This window comes from Pogonomyrmex barbatus, unplaced genomic scaffold, assembly GCF_055798465.1.
Source record: "Pogonomyrmex barbatus isolate J1 unplaced genomic scaffold, ASM5579846v1 scaffold9, whole genome shotgun sequence".
Classification (NCBI taxonomy): domain Eukaryota; kingdom Metazoa; phylum Arthropoda; class Insecta; order Hymenoptera; family Formicidae; genus Pogonomyrmex; species Pogonomyrmex barbatus.
This window is the reverse complement of record NW_028297193.1, coordinates 6769080-6794826: the sequence shown is the minus strand read 5'-3', so window position 1 is coordinate 6794826 and position 25747 is coordinate 6769080. Positions and strand designations below refer to the sequence as shown.

Here is a 25747-nt window from a genome sequence, read left to right as displayed (position 1 = left end):
GAAGGAAGGGTGGTTGGGCTAAGGGTACACCCAAAGAGGGGGTTAGAGGGAAACATCGTCGGCGGATGGATGGACCGGTGGCGAGGCTGCGAAGGGGAAATGCTATGCTATCAAGAGACTACATATAAAATCATAAGGCAACGTCGGGGCCACGCCCACCACCCTGCTCATCCGCCAATCGGCGCCGAGTGCATTTAAATCGCAACCCCGGTTGCATTGTCGACTCACTCTTTTTTTTTTCACCACGGGCGGAGTGTCACGGCCCTGAACACGTCTGGCCCGCAGGCTGTGCCAACATCAGGAATAGGAATATGAATATTCCCGGTTGGGGCTGTCGTTCGTGGTATTCCTCTCCTCCCACTTCTTTCTCCCCATCCCCCCATCTATATCCGTGGTACTCTCCTCCCTTGACACCAACCCCTTTCACGGATGTACACGTGTGTCGTTCACGCGTGCACTTATTTACCTGTATACGCGAATCGGCCATTTCCATTCTCGTTCCCTTCTTATGGCGAGCCGTATCTTCGGTGAAGGGGGATAGCAAGGGAACGTAGGAAGACTCTCCTAGGAGTTCTAGATAGTGTTCAGGATTCTCAAAGATGGTAGTTGTATGGAATCCGAAAAGGATTGATAGTTTGCACCAGCAAGAGCTTAAGAAGTGCGGCTAAAGTGCGAGGTAAGGTAAGATATGCTTTTGTGTTGCACACGTGAGATATGTTTTATTTTATTTTTTTCAGTATAATATTATACATTATATATTTGAAATACATTTATCTTTGAAAGTTGTTATATACAGGTATTTGTAATTAATATAGTAGCAATTATTGTGATGATGACAACATGTGAGAAACATGATGAAGATATATATTATCATTTATAGAAATTGTTCTACGTGTAAATCTACAAATAAGTATGTCAAGGATAACGAGCAAAGAATTATATTTTATCGATTAATTTAATGATTACATTTTTAATTTTATTATTTACAATTTGAATAATAAAATACAAGACTATACTGAATAATTCAGTAATCTTTTCTCAATATTAAGGATGATAACATTTGTTATTGAAAGCAAATATGTGCTAGTTTAAAATATAAACATAGTGAGAAATTTTGTTCCTTATAGTACATTATTTAGTACGAAAATGTATTTATTTATTAAATATAAATACATTTTCGCTTTTTTGTAAAAAATAAGCAAGCTATATGAATGATTATTTGAAAAAATTTATTATTTATAAATAATGGATTTAAGGAAATTTAATACGAAGCTATAAGAGGGTAAATAGAGTAGATTATTTGATGACTTGACCACATAATCTTATTATGAACGATCTAGCATTGACATCTCCGATGCGCTGCAATGCGAATATGATTTCTGATGCGATTTGTCGAATTTTCGCAGATGATCGACGACGAAGGTAAGAAAAAAATGATAAAACATTCCGTAAAATTGTCAGAAGGGTGCGCCGAGAGTGCCGAAGGGGACTTTTACTCTCTTCTTGCTACCTATCTTTAGGCACATTATCCTGAAATCCCTGCCGATCCCTTCGGTTTCCCTTATAGCATCTATCGTACGTTCATTTGATTTCTTCCTCGTGCGGAAATGGTTGAGCAGCCATTTGCGCAAGACTTCCGGCCGACTGGAGACAGAAATGGAGTTACCCTACTTCGAAAAAGAGTGGGTGACCAAAGAGACGGGGTGCGTCGGGATAAAATTGCCGTTCACCAAAAATTGATAATAAATTTGATAAAGTTGGTTCGATAATCAAATGAGATAAAATATCAAGATATCTCGGGTGTATTTATCTACATATACGTATATACTTATACATCCACCTTGCTTTTTATCTCATTCAAGCTTGTCATTGGCTATGTTAAGTCAATTCTTCAGTCAATCTTCAATGAAATTTATATTAAATTTAGAATTTTTTATGTCATCTTTTTAATTTAAAAGTTTTTGTACAAAAAAATTTTCTATTAATGTAAAATATATTTTTCTCTGCAGCTTTAAAAGCTTTTATATAAATTCTTAAAAATATTCAGTAAACAATTTTAAATTTATATAATTAATTCTAGTTGTTGCTAAAATTGCGTAATAATTCTGATAAAGATTTAAAAGATATTAATTGTTTTTAAAGTTTACATATATCTATGACAAAAGTATTATATAAAACATTCATCATAGAAAACATAAAATTAATACGTACAATTCCAGTAGTATTGTCGATTGGTTGCCAAAGGCATTTTCATCAGCACGTTTAGGGTCGCCATTTTGCCACCCTTAATTTCTGGATCCAATCAAAATGACTCACGCGACTTCGTAAGGCAGTTCGACCACCCTCGGGACACAGTAGTTACGAGTGATGCAATTACGTTTAAACGCTAACGAGCTAACTCGTGATAGAAAATGGCTGTATGCACCATTGCCTGCAAACAATAAAGCCGTTATGATTTCTTCTTTTCCCCTCCATCTTTTGATCTTTTTTTTTTATGTGTCGAACAAAATGCAACATTTTTCGATATAATGTGTAACTTTACAATATTTTGATTAAACTACCGAAACTTTGATTTTTACCTTACACATAATTTTAAGATAAATTATGTATATTTTATTAAAAAATACTCTCTCTTTAATCCACAAGATTCAATAAAAAAATAACAGCATATTTATTGAATATATTATTTTATCGTAAAAATAGAAATTGAAAAAGTTTGAGTAGAAAATTATATAAACAAATATATATATATATATATATATATATATATATATATATATACATATATACATATTACAAAAATTTTTAAAGAAAAAAGATGTTCTATGAAAACTCAAGCAATGAATTGTAATAATTAAAAAATATACAAATATATTAAACATTATGTAAATATGCAAATAAGACATTTGAAAGATATGAGAAAACTACAAATATCTTAATTTTAAACAACGGACTAAATACATTAATTTTCAAAACGACATTAAATTTTACGAATTGGATTAACATCAAACAGGTTTCATATTTTTAATAGAAATTTTATCGATCAAGTGGCTTTTTTAATTAACCGCTTGATTTCTCATTGAGAAAGAATCCATTTAAGAAATTGCTCAAATTTTGATCAGCAATTTTCCGGAAGAGTCTATCTACGCGAATGAAAGCATGATGACAAAGACGGAAATAAAATGAAAGCAGGAATAGTATACAGGGTGTCTAATAAAAATCGAAATGTACAAATGCTTCACAGTTGTAGAATATATTAAACAGATTCAGTGTGTGTGTGTGTGTGTGTGTGTGTGTGTGTGTTTATTTATTAAAAAAAGCTAATTTTAAATTAATGATTTATTTTTTACTTTTGTTATGTTATAATAATTAGAAGGAAAATTTGTTACTAAAAAATTGCTGATACTGAAAAATAAAAAAAAAATATAAGAAATGTTTACAGTGATGAAATAGTCCACAGTTACATCACATCCACAGTTTCACTGACTTACATCAAGTAAGTCCATTGCGGAGAATATCTGAATGTAGCCTAAATACTATAATAAACATTCGAGTGAAAACATTCTTCATCGAACGTTACACGCGACGATATCGATGGAACACCCGGTATTACTGGTTTAGAATTGTCAAAGGTTCGATACAGAAAAGTCGTTGCGTCCTCACTATTGTCGCGTATCCTCGTCTGTGGATACTAAGGGTACTATCGTGGCGGCGTATATATCCTGCGGCCGATGTCCTTTCGATTCCGCACGAATTTTCCCCGCGCACCACCACACGGAAGGGAGGGTTTTCACTGAATGCTTGTCAGGAGCAGAAGACATCTTTTGTAGCGGGCTAGTGGTCCGGAGAAAATTGTGTGTTGTACTCTTCGATATCTCGCGAATGAAGACGCCCTCCGTTCCTTTCTTCATCCAAACTAAACTCTCGCGCTTTCTCGGTTTTCTTGCCGAGACATTTCTTTTTTCAAATAATTTTGTTATCACTAATACTGTCTTTAATACTATGTAAAATATCAATTACATAAATCTTTTACATAAATCTTTTATGATTTAAAAGTATATCTTCATATATTAGAAATTATGTGGTAAAAATTATTAATTTATATCATGTTTATTAATTTTATAATACAAATAGATATTTAATTGCATGACATAATATGATCATCTAGTAATTATCATATACAATTATTCCATAATTTCTATATTTATATCTAATCTAATTCTATATCTATTTCTAATAATTATTCTATATATAAGTAATTAACTTTGTAGTGTAATTAAAATCGATTCGAGTATGTTAAATAAAACATTATAACTAAAATTAAAATAAAATCATTATCAAAATCAATTAATTTACTTTAAACATTTAAATAAATTATTTATTTTAAGTATAATGATGATTATTATTATCTATGAATTTTATCATTGAACTTATTAATTAATTGATTTATTGATATATAAATGTTTCTTTTATGATATATAATATTTTATGAAATATAATATTATATATCAGAATTTTTATATAAAAAGAATATATTTTTTTATTAATTTAATAGAAAATTAGTAAACTTAATAATAGTAAACTTAAATAAACAATTGATTTTAGAAGAAACTATTTAAAAAATGTTTACAATAAAACTTTACTCTCAATATAAAAGAAAAGTTTGATAAATCAATCATTTACGTTTCTTCTGCGATCATATAGAATATCATCGATGCTTTCCGTGCGCATAAATGTAAACGTATGAGAAAAACGCTATTGCAGTCGATTTTTTTTTTTTTTGAAAGTTGAGTGTCTGGTTTACGACATTAACATTGTCAAACGGCGGGGAATGAGAAATATCCCGAGAAGGGAGAGAAGTAAACATACGGTAGGTAAAAGTGTGAACGCGTCCGTTACGATAATAGCTGCGATTAGAGTTGCGATGGCATATGGATGGCGCGGATTTTAATGCGGCTCTCGAGTTCACGGAGCCTCCATATGTACATTGGTAGGGTTTGAGATAAAGTTGTCAGTCTGGTACCTACGTAAAAGCGATGAATTTTAATAATAGATTTATGCGCATATGTCGAGTGCAAAGGCGCGCCATTATTACTTTCACACGCGTGTCAGCCAAATAATGATGCTTACCTGAGAAACATATTAAAATTACTATTTGCGATATCAAAGCTCGACATCAAATTATTATTTATTACAGAATATTATATTATTATCCAAAAATTGATCCAGATAAATCGTAACATAAATTGTTTATTCAAAAATTATTAAAGCTAACGATAAGATTTATTTCTAGTGTTTTAAACTATATTATCCAGAGATGCATGATATAATCTCCTAATTTTTTCTTTTAAATAAGATCTTCCTTATATAATATTCATCCTTAAATATTATCTTAAATCGATTCTTATGATTTTATACAAACTGAGAGAGTAATGGTAGGAATATAAAATGAAATCATTGAAAAATGAATGACCTTAAGATATATTTAATGTTTTATTTATGATATTGCCCAAGACTTCTAAAAAGATTCTAAAGATTTCAAATTTTTGAAAAGATTTAAAACTTGAATATAACTTGAAAAATATGGATTTAAATTTAAAAACTTGTCACAATCTTTTTCATGAAAGAAACCACCATAGTAATTATTCAAATTTAATAGTAGGTTTTGTTCACTATTTTTTATTTCGCGTAATGATAAATCATCTTTTATTTTGTCTTGTTTACTAGCCATAATATAACCATAACGCTTCACTCTTTCTTTATTAAGATTTCAATTTGGATCAGTAAGTCATTTATAACTTTATAACCCTCGTCATTTCGCCATATTTTTAAAGAGTTTACGTTATCACGTTATTCGAATGGACCCCTCGAAAAACATTTTTTTACTAATGGCTCCGGTCTGGCAACCCTTCAGTCGCGACTCTTTCAGTCTAGGTACAGCCCTAACTTAACTACCCTTTTGCGCTCCCCTTGGCACACGTATAATTGAACATGGGTACGTAAAGCAACCCCCCCCTGTTCGTATGTCAATAGTCAAAAACGAGAGCCCGTAATTCGGTGAACGTTCGGCTCCGGAAGAAAAAGAAAGATGGAGGACAGTGAAACGCCTATAGAAGACGTAAATTCTCTACCAATAATATCATTGAACATTTGACGAACAATAATTGTAAACATTGTTTAATGTATGGATATTAATGAGTAATGTTACATAAAATTATTTAATGGGAATTTTTAAAATCAGTCAATTTAAAATAATAATAAATAAACATATACACACACACACACATATATATATATATATATTTACACACACACACACACACACACACACACATATATGTATATTTATTTATATAAAATAAAAGCATCCAGCATTTAAGAAAGTTAAAAATCAATGCGACCAAAGATTAAAACCAAAAATTATAAATATCTTATTATAAATACTACTGAAGCAATTTTAAAAGATCTTTTTACATAATATAAAGTTGTTTCTATTCGTAAAATAATTAACTTTATCTAATTAAATTATCTGACATTTTTGATTGTTATATAATCAAAAATTAAACCAACATCTTTATCTTTCTTAAATTAGTAATTCTTATTATTTTAATTATTTTATTATTAATTATTCATTACTTGAAATAAATAATTAAAATTTGCAACTTAAATTGGAGATTTTGATGCTTTTATATTCTTTTCACAAAATATATATTTTGAATCTGTTTTTATTTTATAATTAGCACATTGAAATATCATGTTGCAACAAAAAAATGGTTTAATAAAAATAATAATTATATACAGATTAATTTAGATAAATATCATAATATTTTTAAATATTTAATTTTACAATTTTTATTTTGTAAAATCACAATCTAAATTTAAATTCAAATTGAATCAGTTAATTAAGCAAAGAAAGAATTATTTTATATTCAATTAAACTAATAAACTGTTATAACAAAATATTTTATATGTTAACATTTTGTATATTAAAATATATAATTTGATGAAGAAGTCCAATAAAATTATTTATGTATGTTAAAATGTACAGAATTAATGTATATAGATACATAATTTGTAATAAAAGTATAAAATGATAAATATTTCAATATGTTTTGTTATTATTAAGAACTATATCTTATTCGATACGCAGATATATGTTATTTTTATATCTATATTTTTTTCTATTACGCAGATGTAATTTAATATTATTCTCTATGCTCAAAATTATTTGTTGTATTTACAATTATTTTTTCTCTACAAAATTTATTAAATTAAGTCATATTGTAGAATATAAAGTGGAATGCATTTTAGTTCAGCTAAGTTTTTAAGCGATATTATAATAATTATAATAACATTAAGAAACGTTAAAACGTAAAAACTTAATTTTATATTCAGAAACATATTAATTCTTGATAAATTCATTTGAAGAAAATTTTTGAATAAAAGTCAAATATCATTTATGATGATTTTATGCAAATGATTTGGTCCGCGACATCCTCGGAGTCGCCGAAATCGCCGTTCACCATAGACGAAGAATTCCCTCGTAAGTCGGCTCGTTAGCTTGTTATTTAGAAGCGATTTAGGTTCACCCATCCATCCTCGTACATAGTTTCGAATCCTTAAGTAATCGCGGTCCTTGCCATTTGACATTTAAATCCGATAATCAAGTTTTCCAACGGTGCGCAGGGTGACTTCGCTCTCACAAGATGAGGAGTAGAGAGAACCAAAAGCCGCCATAGTAATCCGCATTCTCTCTGCCATGTTGATTCTTGCACAAGCGCCAAAGACTCTCCGTACTCTCCCTCTGCATCATCATGAAAAATAGAACTTGAAATATTAAATTATGGAAATGCCATCTTATTTTAAAAATTTACATAATAAAATGTTCCATTTTTAACATATCTTAAAATTTTTTTTTTAGATATATTAAATTTACTTTATAGCTCAAATATAAATTTATTAATCGAATAAAATTTAAATTTAAGTATAAGATTAATTAAGTTTTTATCATAAAAATGCATAACTTTTGAAATCTATGATTTTTTAGAATAATTACAAATTTTAATAAAGTTAAGTTTTGTATTTTTTAACTTTTCTATTTTTTCAAAATAGTTGTTCTTAATTTTTTTTAAATATCGTACATAACTCTACTGTTATAATCTGTATAGTCAAAGTTATTACAAATGTATTTATATCCTATTTATTTATATCTCTATCATTGGTAACTCTTTTGAATAGTTGATGCACAAATAAAATTCAAACCTATCCCATTATGATATAGTCTATAGAGAAAATATCGAAAAATGATCAAAGTTGTGCAATTTTTGATTTTTTATTTATAATTATAGAACTTTTCCAAAATCCTATTTGACTTCTGTATCAAAAATAACATGTAAAAATATCAGATATTACATTCGAAATAACGCTAAGAACAGAAGGAGAATTCGCAAAAATCCAAACCGGGAGGTGCTTCTCGTGGATTCCCGTCACCCCTGCTGGTCGTCATCTCTACCGCCCCACTCCGCACTTTTTTGCATTAATTAAAAGCTCCTGCCTTCGCCAGTGGCACGGCCATCTTGGCAGCAGGCACGCCCCTTCTCCTTTGTTTTCGGACTTTTTTAATGATTTCTCAGCCTGTAGCCTCAGGACGCAGCCTGCCTCTTTCTCTCTATCTCTCTCCTTCTTTCCATTCCTCTTATCTCTTTCTTCTCTTTCTTTCTCGATCCCTGTTTCCTTCCCTCGTCCCCTGCCCCCCTCGCCCTCCCCCTCCCCCCATCTCTTTATCCTTCCTCTCTTTTTCTGTTCCACCATGAATATACGTTCTACCGTCTTTGTCGAAATTTACACGGTCACCGTCTCTGCCTCTTGTGCACACATTAGCATTCGCATCCGCCTGTGTGTGCGAGCTCGCACGAATACGCACGAACGCGCGCGGAAATGTGCAGCGCGCGTAAATACATGCATGAAGAAATTGTCCTCGAGAGAGGCACCACCGTAATACTAATTCGCGCAAAGTGCGCGTGCGATAGAGAGACAAGGAAAGAGTGAGACGCGGACGAAGAAGGAAGAGCGGGTGAGCGAGCGAAACGTAATGTGTGGTAAAAGAGAAGAAAAACGGAAGAATAAACGGAGATGAAACTGGAGGAAAGCGGATTTAAATAAGAGAGAGAGAGAGAGAGAGAGAGAGAGAGAGAGAGAGAGAGAGAGAGAGAGAGAGAGACAGAGTGGTAAGAAGGTGAAGGAGCGAGAAGGGAAGGAAGAGGGGAAACGGTCCGTACGAGATGCATGCTTTTCGAAATAGTTTACAATCGCGCCCTCCAGCCGGCCTTGTTCTTTCTACGTTTAGTTTTTTGCCAGCAGTGCGTGGCATCAGGTTACGCAGGCGTTTACACGGCGTTAATACGCTTCCTCCTTGTTCTCTCTTCCTCACCCTTTATCTCTTCCTTCTATACCTGGATGAATCACGAGGGCAGTGCTGATCGACGCCTGATACAAGGATGCTGCCATCGGTACGTTTCGTTTTTTATGTTCGTTTCCTTTGTTTCCACGCTCTGATTGTTGTACTCGTGTCGCCATATTTATCTTGTAGGACTTTCTCACGATTCAAACATCTAAATTTCACAAGAAAAAATTAAATATTAATTATGCGAATATTAACAATGAGATATACATGAAAATGTAAATCAAAATAAACATTAATCGAAAATTATTCAAAAAATTTTTATAAAGGAAACAAACAATAGAATGTCGATGCAAAAAGCGGCCAGTTAGTTTCTACAAATGCTAAAACACGTTTTGGCGTATTTCAAAAACTTTTGGCACAACGCGAGCATGCTGCTGAATGGAGCGACGTGGTAGTAAAAAGGCGAACGAGACATCTGCTCTCGACAATGTTTGGACATGTCGTCGACGACACGCAACTTTTGTCCATTGGGATTTCAATGCGGACGCCTCCACTCGAACTCCGGGAAACATAATGGAATATGTCGTAAATATGAAAATCTGAAACGTTCTCTGTATCGGAGAAAGGTGTGATGTTGCCGAGAAATATTGGAAAATTTACGCTTAACATGTGACTAAGCTTAGTAACATTCTATCTACTTTCAATTATTTACATCTCGAAATTGAGTAGAAAAATAGCATTTTTATGTCTCATTTTTTTCACAAAAATTCGTTCTTATCTTTAACATGATAATTGTTACATACTTTAAATTTATTTTATGTAACATCTTCATAAAGATAAATAAAATAAAAATAAGATTCATTGTACATAATTGTGTTAGATCTTTTATATAATTACAATCTCTTAAGAATATACAATCTCTATTATGTTATAAGTCTGCTCGCGAATAAATTATTGATTTAATATAAGTTATGATAAAACAGATTTATGTAAAACTTTACTATATTTACTATTTGAAATGACTATTAATAAACAGCTTTAATTTTAATTATATTTCCGAAAATATTCTTGCATAAATATTTTTTTAATTATAAATAAAAGGAATTATTACACATTTGAGATTTTTGATAAATATTATAACAATATAAAAGTATTAAGTGATATCATTCAATGTCTTCTTTTTTTTCTCTAGTGAAGAAATTCTTTATTTGTATTCTTATTCAAATTTGTATTTACTCCTGATATTTAACTAAAATATTATATAAAGTCTATAAGTATATACAATATTTATTAATGCTTAATTGTATTGCTATTGAAAAATAATATTATTTATTATTTAGAAAAATAATTATTTTTATTTGTTTTGACTCATTTAGATTTTTTTGTAATATATAATATTTATATAATATTTTAATATGCTATAATTATTTAAGATATAAAGAACTTAAAATAATAAATAATTAATCTTTTAAATAATTTAGGAAATTTATAAATATATTTGTCATTCTGCTGCTGTTATTGTACTTTTGCAAATTGTGTCTATATAAATGTATATTTATGTGTGTGCGCACGCATATGTATTATTAAATAGTCGTGAATCCATTTTATTAATATGTATATACTATATATATATATATATATATATATATTCGATTTTGTTTATATATATATATATATATAAACAAAATTAAAACTAATATATTCTAGTAAACAGTACATAAAATTTACGTTTAATTTAATTTTAATTTTTGTTTTATGTGCCTCCATATGCAATTTAATGATTAAGCAAAATGTCTTAAATCCTATTTGTTTTATCGAAAGAATTTAATAATACGGTTCAAATAATAAACTTTAAGACTTATCACATGCGACGGCATTCGTCAGCCGTCGGCATGTGACTCATTCATCTCGAACACTTGATTATCTTTGTCTTTTCTCTCTATTCATAAAATATATAATCAGCAAACGTAACATTTAATGATGAATGTTTGTTTATCTCCGCTCTAAAGATAAATAAATCCAAAAATAAAATTACAAATAATACCTTAAATTATTTCTCTTACTTGCGTTATTTTGTTGCTCTTAATACCATCTCTTTTGTTTCTAATAAACGTAATATAGTTGTGATATAATTGTAATAATACTATGATACAGTTCATAATCGCAACAAGCATAATATTAGTATACAAATAGAGATTTTAATTATTTTTATGATATCAATTACGACTTCACACATATTCAGATTTTTTTAAGTAATATTAAACATAAATTTAAAAGGAATAGAAAAATATTTACTTTGTAAACTAATGAATTAATTGGTGATGTTTACGTCATTATTGATGTATGTATAATGTAAAGTATAAGAATAAGTAATTTTTTAATATAAATAATTAATATAAATAATTGTAACTGTAAAAAATTTTAAGTATACGTAAGATTTATTTAAATTATTATTCGTTATAGTTTAATAATTGCAATTTGCAATCTAACAAAATGTTGATGAGACAATTGTATACAATATATAAAATATGTTTTCTCTGAAATTCTTAAATTGGTGATAAAAAATTAATGTTTTCAATAAGAAAATATTCTGATAAATTCCTCAAAGTGGCCTTGCTATTTTTCCTTGCGATACGAGAAACGACAAAATTCAATTTCCCAATTTTCCTATCAAGATATGTCGCACTATAGTAAGGAGACGTGATTTCGTTGTGGATTTATGTCGTCAGAATTTGCGATCAGTCTCGATATTCTGAAATGCAATTTGTGTGAAATTGCATTCCTGCTCTACGATTCATAATTTATCACATTACTGCAAAATTCTAGAAATTTCCTTACAGAATTCACACGTATTTTCCTTTCTTTTTTTATCATCATTCTTTAATTTAATTATCAGATATTCAAGATAATATTATTAAAAGAAGTTGTAAAAGTTTCGTTATTGCTATCATTAACGCTATTATGTCAAATATTTTGCGTGTGTTGATTTTGACCATTGATTAAAAAAATTTATTATGATAAATGTGCAAAAAACAAATTTATTTCTACCAAAATACAAATATACTCAAAAATCAACAAAAATGCGAATCCTCTTATTTATCGCCTACTCACGATTACGTGACAAGCTTACCTTTTTACCTGACTCAGGCACTTCTCTCTTCTGTCGATCAATTGAAATCAGTATTACAAAAATGCGCGGGTAGTCTGCAAATAATCCAATAATAACGCTTGTCCAAAGCTTCCCTACTATATAAGCTAATTTGTAAAAGAATTGAGAGTTTTGAAACATGAGATGTAGTCGGGTTATATATGTCCTAGCCATAAAAGCCTTTTCGATTTGTCATCTTTTCACATTTGCTTCTTTTTCATCGATTCGTTCACCATTCATTCATCATTCATTCTTGTTCCGAGATATTTGACCCATCATATTTGTGGAATATTTTGAAATCTTAAATTCTTCATCTCATTCGGCGTGACAACGTATTTCTTCACGCGATCCCTCAAGCGTCAGTTGACAAGCTTGTCGTCGATAGTGACATTTTATCGATCAGATGATGACATGAATTAGCTACGCATTCGTATACCTTAGAAAATACAAACCTTAGAAGATACAATGTAAGAATTTTCAATTGCATCTTGTACGACGATACCTGTCGCTTTTGTCATACTATTTCGAAAATAAAGAGATAAACGAAAAAAAGAATACTAATAATTAGCTAAGCACAATAATGGCAAATGCTGAAAAATGCACAGTCTTTAATACAAAATTATATAAAGCTATACTTTAATCATATATTTTCGTTGATAATTTTTTTTTTTTTTTAAATGATCTCCAGGTGAAGAATGATTGATGTACAACCGTAATCTGGTTATATAATAATTTTTATTGATTAAAAGAACTCATTTCCCGTTTATATCGTATATATATTTTCGAGATAAGACTGTAAGTTTGAAGGGATTACGTGGTTGCTCAAACAAACATACATTCTTCGAGAACAATGTATTCATATTACTTGTACAATATTTTCGTATGAAAAAGAAGAAAAATTATATCCTGGATATCGTTTTTTGCGTTTATAAAGTATACTGCGTGATTAACAATAAAATTGCTCTCGTTCGCATTGAATTCGAGAAATGGCTATCGCAATTGCAACCCACTGACTATTATAACGTTATACTTTTTCTCATTTTCTCAATTATACATAACTTGCATTTTTCACACACGTTCTCTCTCTATCTCTCTCTCTATCTCTCTCTTTCTCTCTCTCTCCCCCTCTCCTTCTTCCCCTCTCTCTCTCTTCAGTATTCTCGACTTACTCTTTCTCCAAATGGGCACATCAGGAGTTTCAAGCGAGGAAAACAACGAGCCTGTTGTTGCACCTCGTTCCTCTACTTCCCGGGAGTGTTTACCTCGTCAGTACCTGAGAAGCAGATTGGAAGTGCAAAGTAAATTGCGAACGCGAGTCGGAAAGTATGTTTGCGTCCGTAGGATGCTCGTCGAATTCGCTGCTGAGCTTCGAACGGAGTGCCGTCATTTGCGAACTCTGCGAGTTACGAGCTTATTTTGTATCGTACATGGGCAATGATAATTACTGTCACTTCGCGGAAAAAAAATTTCTGTTATTATTTTTAACGGCGGACGTACTTGTCACAAGTCACAAATGCGTTCAATATTTAGACATGAAACGCATCATCGTGATAAAGAATACATTTACCCAAGTGACACAAACTTGACTTCCAAGATGTTACATTCTTAAACATCTTTAAGTATTTCTTAAATGCTTTCCATTTTCATGCTTTATATTACTTCCTATCTTAATATTTCTTAATTAATTATTTTTATAATCTATATTGAGATAAATAACTTATGTTTTTACTTATCTCTTTGATAACATTGAACGAATAGCTAATAATGATTTTCTTAACTTAATAATAATAAAATTAATAGTTTATGAGAATATCTTCCTTTCTTCATAATCTTTTCTCATAGCAACTATTCAAAATAAGAAAAACAAAAAATCATTTAACAAATAATATTCACATATTTATATTTTTATGTTACTACACACACACACACACACACACACACACACACACACACACACACACACACACACATTTTTTTTTTTTTAATATGAGAGAATCAGGAAAGAAAATAATGTTTTATAAAATATTGATTAAAAACTACAAAAAATTGATGTTAATAATTTATAGATTTAATTAATCATAAATTACTATTTTTATCAATGACATTATTTTTATTTAATGATATTAGACATTTTATATCATAATGATATAAAATGTATATTATAAATATATTACAATTACTTTACTTTAATTAATAATTGCTTATATAAATAACATCTTATTTTAAAGTAAAAATATTTTATGTTTATTAACAATTGTTATTTATATTATTCTGATTATTAGAATGTAAAAAATAATTTAATGTTAATTAATTATCAATGATTGATTATTAATAATTGCAGTACCAAACAAAAATTATCTATTTACTTAGAATTAGTTTAATTACATGAATGCTATAATAAAAATCAAATAATTTATGTTTAGATTTTTAAACAGTATTATTACTGATATCTTTTAAAATGTATCTTATAAATAATATTTTTTTTATAATAACCTACTCTTGTCATTGCATAAATTATAAACTTATTGTTATTATTGTTGTTGTTATCGTTATTATTATCATTATTCTATCTGATGTCATTTAAAAATCAATTCGCATCGTAGCTACCTAGTTAAAATCGTTGTGTCATTAGTAGTTTCCGGATCACAATTTCCTTGGATCATATTGATTCTTGATGAGACGAATTGATGGATCCTTCCGGGTATTCGTTTCCTCTTTTTTCTTCTTCTTTTTTCACCGTCTTCTACTCTTGCCTCTCTATTTTTTTTTCTCTTTCTCACTCATATCGCGCACGTATCCTCACGCAGAAGCTATCTTCGTATTTCGATCATCACAATCACACTTCGAAGACGAGGATGGCGCAAAGAAACAGAGAAAGAGAGAGAGAGAGAGAGAGAGAGAGAGAGAGAGAGAGAGATGAAGAAACGAAGGTGGTTGTTGGATGGTGACGACGGGTTGGTCGTGAGATATGGAAAAATGTATATGTCGGGCTATTCCAGCGCGACTCGTGGGAGAGCTCGTTCGATTCTCAGTGTCTGGAAATAATTAGAAGCAGAGGTGGCCCGGGTGTTGCCACGGCAACCGCCAATCACAGGGCAAAGAAAAATTTTTCCCTTTATAACGCGCATTTTTCTGTGCTCGTCTCCGCATGGGCGCCCAGGAGAAACGCGCTGGGTTCACGACGACGTTCGCGCGGGTTGGTACAGGATCGACAACGATGAGAACGACAAGGACGACTATAGCGATGAGAGCAAGGAAAAAGCTGGATGGCAAAGTGATGGGCGGAGGTGGAGATAATGTATGCAGCGGCACGAGCAAAATACACAGATATATATACACACTAAGTTACACCGCGGACAGACAAGATATCTCGATTGCACGTTACATCTTCTACACGTTCATCTTCGCGATTTGGCGATACGATGCAATTGTTACAAGTAACGAAAGCGATCTTTTTAGAAACGTATCTTGATAGTAATGATTTTACACCTTAAGTAATAACAAATCGAAGAGAAAAAAATTTGAAGATTAGTTAGCTGTTAATTGAGCTAGAAAGACGATTAAATTTGATGGTTTTCAACTTCTCAAGAACAAGAATATATCATTGTCCGTCGATATCTATTTGTAGCTATTTAAATTCATTCACTTTTATCATATGCTAATTATCTTGAAGTATAACTATTATACATCACATATATACATCGAAATTTAAAAATTTATTAATCATTCAGCTCACGTTTCATTTTGATAACATTGCAAAAAGATTTTTCGTTATGTGTGAAGAGTATAAATAACAAATAATAGATTAATCGTTAAATTTAAATTTATTTAAAAAAGAAATCTCTAACAAATTTCTTATAATGCACTGTCAAGAAGCGGCAATCATCTCATTAGAACCGAGATTATTATTTTATTTGCATGATAAGACTGCATGATAAGATTGCATATTAGAAAGTCTACTTTGATGTCCCGATTCTACTCGTAATATCAGCTTTTTCATTTTAAGCAAATGAGTCTGTCATATACACCCCATACTATTTTCCGCTTTCAAAAATGATATACGCATGCATGCAAATATAAGAGAAAGCATCGAGATAGTAATTTTGCATCTCAGAAAGTTACGATTATTGATTCATAAGCAATGTTTATAGATCAGTTTTATATTTCCAACATTAAAAAAATTTTTTTTTTTGACAAATATATTGAATTGCAACAGTTGAATTGAATGAAAAATTATATAAATTATATAAATTATATATAAATTGTTACAATTTGTACAATTGTTGCAATTTGTATAAATAATTTGTTAAAATTTTACATGTATAAAGATTTTTTAACTATGCAAATAATTTTGAATCTTTATTATCTAGAAATAATACATATAAAACATGCATATAAAATGCATATAGAACATTCAAAAGTAATTAATACATATAGTTGCTCAAATAAAATTTGTAAAATATCACACATAAGATGTATAAATCAAGTTTTATTAAATTTTTTTTCATTTTGTACTAGTAAGAAATATTTTCTTATTTATATGATTTATGTAAATGTTTCAAGATAAAATTCATTTATTCTTGCTGACTCTCTCTTATTTTCAGTAGCGACATAAATACCAATTACCTCTTTTATACTTTTAGGCATAATTATTGTAATATTGTAAACTCTTATCAACATCAGCTTGTCACAAAAAGACGCGTTTAAAATTAATAAAGACATAAATGTCAAATTAAAGTAATACAACGAAACAAAACAAGATTTTCTATTTCAAAATATAAATTTCTTCTTTCCAAAAAATGTTTTAATGTTTCTGTATCAAATCGATTTTTTAATAAATACATTGAGATAAGAAAATATCAAGTATTATATATAGCTTATATATTGTATAAATAAAAAAAATTAAATAATTAATAATTAATAATTAATTTAATAATTAATTTGATTATAATATTCGTTCATATTTAATTATAATACTTTCTTGTTTATGACAAACATAATTTTTTTAATAACAGAAAATTCACTTTGCTCAAAGTGGATATCATTGCAATAGTTTTTATTTTGATTAAGTTTGGTAGTGAACACTATTGTTTTGGACCTAACAGAAAGCTGTATATATATATATATATATATATATATATATATATATACACACACACACATATGTGTGTGTATGTACGTATATTTTAATTAACTTATCCAAAAGCCGAAGCCGGATATGTAATGTCATCGTAGACATCTAAATAAGCGTCTTGAGATATATAGCAGGTCACACGACCTCATATTATATTACGACGATCTTATATTATGTTAGACATTCAACATGTCGTCGGTTGTTTTGTTGAATGATCTGACATCTCTATTATGTAGATTCATTTTATAAAATTAAAATTGTTTTCATTACTCTATGGCTTAAAATGCTTGATAATATAAAACCGATAACCAAAAAGATAAACATTTCATAAATATATATTTTTTCAGTTAAAATACGCGTTTTCATCTAAAATTTCTGTTAGGGAAAAGTACTAGTACTTTTAATTATAACTCTTAAAGCAAATGAAAATATTAAACGTTACACGATATAATATTTAAAATATTTTTTATACACATTTTAAAATATATTTTATATATTTTTAGTTTCGTACAATTCATTGAGAATTCAATAATTCACTTAATTCAGTCAAGTTATTTGCTGATATTTAATATTTGAAATATTTTGATAATTTAGCCATTATAAATAAAATTGCATTTTAAAGCTATCATATCAATAATTTTTTTTTTGTAATTTCGAATGATTGCATGATTTCACAGCACGCGAGTATATTTTTAAAATAAAATCTACAATCAGAACTTTTTTCAAACACAGAAGCTTTATTCGTGCATAATTCTTCTGTATTGATTGTCGATTGATGTGATCTCGACATCATGAATCAAGATTAGATATCCTTCAATGTGTCTCGAGTTTCTCGCGGTCAAAATTTCTTTCGGTAGTCGCGAGTCGTGCACAAAATGCCGTGTAATATGATACGTATCCCTTCTACGCAAACACGTGGGAAGAAACCGGCCGAAGTATGTACACCGCTCGTAATAGAAATTCAGAAACTGGTACCAATGAAAGGGATATGTTTCAAAACATGTCAGCTTCAATATCGACGCTAGCCATCGATCCGACTCACGCTCGACAACCATGACGATATTTTACTTCCGAGGTTCTCAGACGCGAATAGACAATTTGTCACGGTTTTAGCCTAATAACCTTTGTACATAACGTAAATAATAGTAATTCCTAAACAAACTTATAAATGAGTTCTCTTTTTATAAAAAAATTATTGTAAGAATTAAAAATCAACTTCTTTGAATACTTCTCTCAATTTCATAATTCTATTAATTCTGTCACTTAATTATAAAGTTTATTAATTATATTACAATTAATTAATATTCCTATTGCAGTTCTTATTACTACTTTCTATATCAAGTGCACATAAAAACATATGTTAAAAATATATATTTATATCAATACCATTAACACACTCGCAGTCAGTAAAAGCAATTGGTCAACTTGCTTGCAAATATTTGGATATTTATAATATATATATATATATATATATATATATATATATATATATATATATATGTAATTTTCACTTTTAAAATATGCGTATATCTGTACCTATGTATGTGAAGTATTCCATTCTTCTATCTCGAAATTTCTAAATATGTGTATGTGTGTGTGTGTGTGTGTGTGTGTGTGTGTGTGTGTGTGTGTGTGTGTGTGTGTGTGTGTGTGTGTGTGTGTGTGTGTGTGTGTGTGTGTGTGTGTGTGTGTGTGTACATATTTAGAGATTATATAAATAATATATTTATATATAATATATTTATTATTTTTTTATATTTTATATATATATATATATATATATATGGCGAGACTGAATAAACTTGCTTCTCAAGCTTCTAAACAGCAACTGCCTCTTCACTGAATGCTAGGTAATGCGTAATATTTTTAATTGGATTTCTCTCTCCCTCTCCTCCCTCTTTTTCTCTCTTTCTCCTCTCCCCTCTTTCTTTCTTTCTTTCTCTCTCTGCCACAAAGCATATACCTCGTCTTCTCCGCGTCACGAAGAAAACTGCTCAAAGCTTCACCAAAGCACTACCCCTTTGCTCCATCTCGCTTCGACGGAGCTTGCAATTATTTTCTCGCTTCTCACGGATTGTTGCAGTGTAAAATTCCCCGCCCGTTGAAATGACGAATACCGTCGCTTCTTTTTAGCATTTTTCTTTTAACGCACAATCTTCCATGTGCATAGCCTCTAGGTAGTATAGAACCGTCGCGGCCATTAAGATGTGATATTAGAAAAAAAGAACGTTAAAGAATTAACGATAATTCATGAACCGCGACTTTTGAATGAAACACAATTTGAGGGAAAAAAAGTAAAATCATCAATGTTATTTTAAATGCAAATTGAAAATATGATTTTAAAGTATACAGGATTCATTATTTGCCGTAAATTTTCTTATATTTTTTATTAAAAAGTAACTTTTCAATGTAAAAAATTAACTTTTCAATGTTAAAAGTTAACTTTTCAATGTATAAAAATTCTCGGTTAACTTAAAACTGATCACAGAAAAATTAAAATATTTTAATTTTGCAATTTATAAGATGTAATGTAATTTTATTTCACGAATACAGTTATAAAAAATATATATACATATTTATAATTATATTCATAAAATAAAATTATGCTATATACTATAATCAAATAATAATTAAAAAGCTGCATTAAAAGTTGTAGTCACACAAATTATTACTCGAAATAATTATATATATACTATTAATTTTGTCTAAAAGGAAGATAATTTGTCTTTGTAATAACATAATGGTTTCTAATGACTGAAGGCAAGGAAGATCGTGACTCTGCATTCTTTAAGACGATCTCCTTAAGGATGAAGATAATTGCATCACTCCTATATCTTAACTTCGATTGACGTTCAATATTATGCTCAATATAACGTTTTTAATTATCTTCAAACTTTTCAATTTCTAGTATTATTGTATTATAACTTTTCAATTTCTAGTATTATATTGTATTATAATGCTAAGATACTGTACAATATCAATTATCAGGTATTATTCAATCAGGTTTTCTAAGATTTTAAGAAATGTAACATTTTTGATACTTACAATATTTGCATAATAGTTATATGTACATGTTTTATTATAGTTTTAATAAATGAATAAAATATTATAAAATTTATAATATAGAATAAAAAAAATAAGAAAGAAAGAGAGGAAGAGAGAGATAGGAGAAGAATGATAATATTTCTAATTTTATTGTTCGATATGTAGTTTTAAAATTCATCATCATGTGTTACATTGTATATTTCCATTTATATTTATAATTCCATTTATAATATTTCAATATACTTTTCAATTTTATAAAAAATTACTCTGTCCAGATTTAAATGTATTGAGACAAAAAATTCTATTTAAAAAAAATTCTTTAAATTATTTTTATCGTTTATATCAAAAAATTGTTGTAATTATACTCTAAGAGAAAAATTTTTTAAAATATTGGATAGATAAAAATACAACAGACACGTATATAACATAATACGTATATAATACGTATATAACACACACATATATAACATAACAATTAAATTTATAACAATTAAACTTTTTTTAAATATTAATATAGTTATTATTATTGTGTGCTAAGAAATTCTCAAGTCGAAAAACAGGCCGCAAGTTCAAGTCTCGATTGTCATTTGTATGAGAAACGAACATCTGCTAACGGCAGCCGCTATGTATGATCTTTTCAGATAAGCATCTTCAGTGACTAACAAAACATTGCATCATTATTTCGAGCTATGAAAAAGCTGTCAGCGGCTTTTAGATTATTCTCGATAAGCATTAAAGATATGAGAGAGAGAGAGAGAGAGAGAGAGAGAGAAGGAGAAAAAGAAATACGATACAACGATAAAACTACGATTATCTCTATATTTCTTCCGGTTAAAAATGGAACTTTTTCTATATACTAAAAAATATTAGATAAATGCAATGGAATAAATAGAAAAAGTATACATATAAAATAATAATGTACTCTATTATATTATATAATACACATATTAATAAGTAATTTGTAGAAAAAATGTAGAAAGATGATAAAATAACATTAAAGAAATTCAAAAAAGAGTTATAATACAATTTAAAAAAAAATTAACTTACATGTACAAGTAATATTTTTATTTTAATACACATGTATATTAAGAATTACTATTTTTAAATCATTATCTATATTAATATGGTACACAATTACAGATATACATTTTTAAAATTTTATTATCTTTTAAGTTACGCTTGATATAATTGTCTTAAAAAAGTCTGCATGTAGTTATAACAATGAAATGCAATTAAATCTTCAGCAGCACAGAAACTTTTTTTCTCGTTTCTCTTATTTATTATTGTTCTATATGTAATTTGTACTGTCAACGTCCACCATTTTGAACAATGCGGGCGTTGTCCCATTTTTAGAGGGTTGGTCTACCATAAGTCCGGTATCCAGTCCCTAGACACCCTTCGCAGTGTGACATTTATTTAACAAGCTAACGGTGTTAGGTTGTTAGATCGAATTAGGGGATCCCTCGATGTGAATTCAAGGACCTAACGACCAATAGGATTTATTATTATTGGTAACGCGTCTGAATATCAGCTGCAACGATTTCTCACGATGGCTACTAACGGACTTCATTATGTCATGACGCAAGTAAAAAATACTACATCTTTTGCATTTTTTTTAATAAAAGAATTAAGTCGTCATTTTTTAACGTCTTTGAATTGTACTCAATCTTTAAATAAGTATAATTCGACAAGTACAATTTGCGTATTTTCCATAGAAATTAACGTTTAAGATATCAAATCGATAAGATTATTCCTTAACGACTTTTTAATTAATTTTTAATCAAAATTCATATTGCATTCTCATGAATTCAAATTTGACAAATCTACATCTATACTTAATAAATTTATGTTATTACACGTATATTTATGTATTATTACACTATACCTTACATTGTTAACACTGAAATATATACATGAAGAAATAAATCAAATGCCTAATTTGCTATCTAATAGCATTAAAATGACTAAAGTAAGTTCTAATTTATTTAGCTGAAACGCTCGACGTCATGCATATATTTATCGATGAATACTTAATAGAATGTATTATTGATCAGTATTAATAGAAAAGAACTGAGGTTTGAAAATGGATAAAAAAAAATTAATGTTTAATATCTAGGCCGCAAGTAATACGCGTCGCGTCGGCACAGAATGTCATTATCATTTAATTTTTGCTTTCGACAAAACATTCCTCGTAGTCGTTAACATCACAAATCGATGGCTTCTCATTGTTTACTATGAAGCGTGAAATTTAAATGTCTCTCTAATCGATAGTCGCCCGATATCTGATCATTATTTTTACCAAGCCGCGGGCGTTCCGAGACTGGTACCACGTTTGCTTCGAAAAAAAGTCGGATTTTTATTATTTTAATGAACATTTCTATGTGCGCGTGTCGGTTACACTACAGAGAACGCGTGGGTTCCACAAGAATGATATTCACCTTCTGATTATTATCACGACCGTTTGAGAACGGTAGAAAGACCGCCGTTCGTTAAGAGAAATTTGGTCTTAAAATGGTCAAATATTATCCAAGTTAGTTCTGGAAAATACGTAACATTTCAATGCAATAAGAAAAGAAATTTTTCTTGAAAAAAATCGAAATACAATTTATTTAAACAAGATTACATGTAATAACACAAAAATAATATTAAAAAAATCAGAGTAAAAAATAATAGTTAAAATAATAGTTATAATAATGATGATTTATAAATATGTGTGCAAGATAATGCAATTTCTTATTATCTAAGACTACAATTAATTAAAATTAGTAGATAATCTAAATACACTTACTCTTTCTGATATTAAAATATTTGTAAATATTACAAGATATTTGTGAGATGTGGTGTGTGTGTGTGTGTGTGTGTGTGTGTGTGTAAAATTTGATAAAAAAATTATAAAATATTGTTCTGGTACATATATCTTTTTTTTTAAGTAAATTTTATTTTGTCTAATTCAGTAATTTTTTTAAATAGATTATTCTTCTAAAAAAAAGAAAAAGATATTATTGTAATTTATTAATATCAACACATATATTTATCAAAATGTTAAAATAAAATTTAAAATAAATAAAATTAAGAATTAAAATGTGTAAAAAATATTAATTAAATTCGGAATTTCAAATTAATAATATTTACAACATGCTAATAGCTTAAAGAGAGAGAGCGAGAGAGAGAGAGAGAGAATATATAAAAAATAAGATAGAAATTAAAATATAGTAAAATATAAATTAATATTTTAACTATATTTTTGTATATACTTTTGCATATACTTTTGTATTTCGTACATTCTGAGTAACACAATTTTGTACTATGGCAGTATATAGTATATATAATAAAATATATTTTTGGCACAAATTCAGTTGTATTGTTTTTTCAATTTCCTGAAAACATCTATATGTTTATTAGTTTCTCTATATTGATTAAAAGTTATTACCTTCCTTATGATTAAAATTATAATTTTTATTAAGAATAATTAATGTTTTAATATATTAATATTTTTTTTTCTCTTTTCAGAAAAAATAAATTTCCGTTTTATTAGGAATGTAGTATACGTTTCAACCTTATTTCTTCTTTATGTTATAATTTTTATAGAAACTTACAAAAATTGTCATATCGCGATGATGTTTTACATTGTTACATTATTATCATATTAAATCATAAGAGTACAATATATTATCATGCGCATTATTTCAATACTAAAACCGTACAGTTGCTTCCTCTGTGTGTTAAAATAAAGAACTGCGATGCGTTTATTTTAACCAACTGACAGTAAAGCAGATATTAATTGACGTTTTCATATTATTCAGCTTGTTATTACGAAAATTATGGTAAATCTCATAGTTTTATTAATTTGAAGAAATTTGTATTAAATACATTTATATCAATATAATAAAAAGGAAAAAGCTACTATTTTAAACATATTAAGTTCTGTTATGTTATAATATACACGCAATTGAGATTTAAAAAATAAAATTCTCAAAATATATATCAAAGAATATTATGAATTACAATAATAGCTATTTTACTATACATTTATAAAAAATATCCGTTTTCTTGTACTTATGTAACGATGTACCATATTATGATTTTAAGATATCACATTCCAAAGAAGATAAATGTAATCCTTTGCATAAAGGGGCATAATGCTTTCTTCTACTATATATGAATTATTTATATTTATTACAATTTAAAAATATCTTGAATTTATTTTTTAAAAAGATTATATAAATAAAGTATATAAATATATTGATTATATACACATATTTACGCACAAATAGTATATCTTTATCTAGCTATCTTTATTATCTGTAGTCGATAGAGACATTTTGATGCCGATAATTTTTAAATAAAAATAAAGTGTAAATAAAAATGTAACAACATAAGAATATTTTTCTATTATACACATAAATACAATTATTATTAAGAATATTATAAGCTAGAATATAATTATACTATTATGGCAAAAAAAAAAATATATATATATATATAATCTTATATTAAGACATGATTACATATATGTTCAATTACATAATTCAATTAAATCGTCTTTTATGTACATGTATGTGCAAATATGTTATAATTTGAAAGAACCACTTCAAAGTTTTAGTCTCATATTTATTGTCTCATTTTGTCCTTGTTTATTATATCACATTAAAAATAGTATTATTAATGAAAATGATAGACAATCAGTATACTTGTTTAATTTTCTTATCAATTTGGTGATCTTATCTCTGTGAGGAGATATATTTTTAAAATCACTCATTCTGCTTATTGATTATTTTCCGACACCCGAGGATTTCAGAAAAGATGTTTTTGTTTGATAAAAGGTATTTTATCAAATATACTTACGATACTCCTTGTCGAAAACAAAATTTTCTGATGATATTGATAAGAATAAAGTTGCTATCGTTGACAGCACTTCTTATCAGCCAGCTGATTCCGCAGCTGGCAAACGGGAGGGCGCAACCAGCGGCTCTCTCTTACTATCCTCCCTCCTCTTTCTCTACCACCACCGCCTACG

General features: G+C 28.7%; 1 protein-coding gene across 6 annotated transcripts; it reads right to left on the bottom strand.

The window, feature by feature from the left end:
- Positions 1-798: 798 nt before the first annotated feature.
- LOC105431126 (uncharacterized) lies at positions 799-25743 on the bottom strand. 6 transcript variants are annotated; one of them, XM_089084414.1, is made up of 5 exons: positions 15159-16592; positions 13721-13824; positions 12534-12607; positions 9453-9611; positions 7175-7804 (listed from the first exon to the last, which is right to left on the bottom strand). In XM_089084414.1, the coding sequence occupies exons 4-5, from the start codon at positions 9574-9576 to the stop codon at positions 7620-7622; spliced, it is 309 nt and encodes a 102-aa protein (XP_088940540.1). In that variant the 5' UTR covers positions 9577-9611; positions 12534-12607; positions 13721-13824; positions 15159-16592; the 3' UTR covers positions 7175-7619. The 6 variants fall into 6 exon arrangements, 4 of the variants coding, with proteins under 4 accessions (XP_088940540.1, XP_088940541.1, XP_088940542.1 ...); XM_089084415.1 differs by lacking the exon at positions 12534-12607; XR_016141213.1 differs by lacking the exons at positions 7175-7804; positions 12534-12607; positions 13721-13824; positions 15159-16592 and adding exons at positions 799-1644; positions 2212-2431 and having other exon boundaries at positions 9453-9735.
- Between the last annotated feature and the right edge of the window lie 4 nt (positions 25744-25747).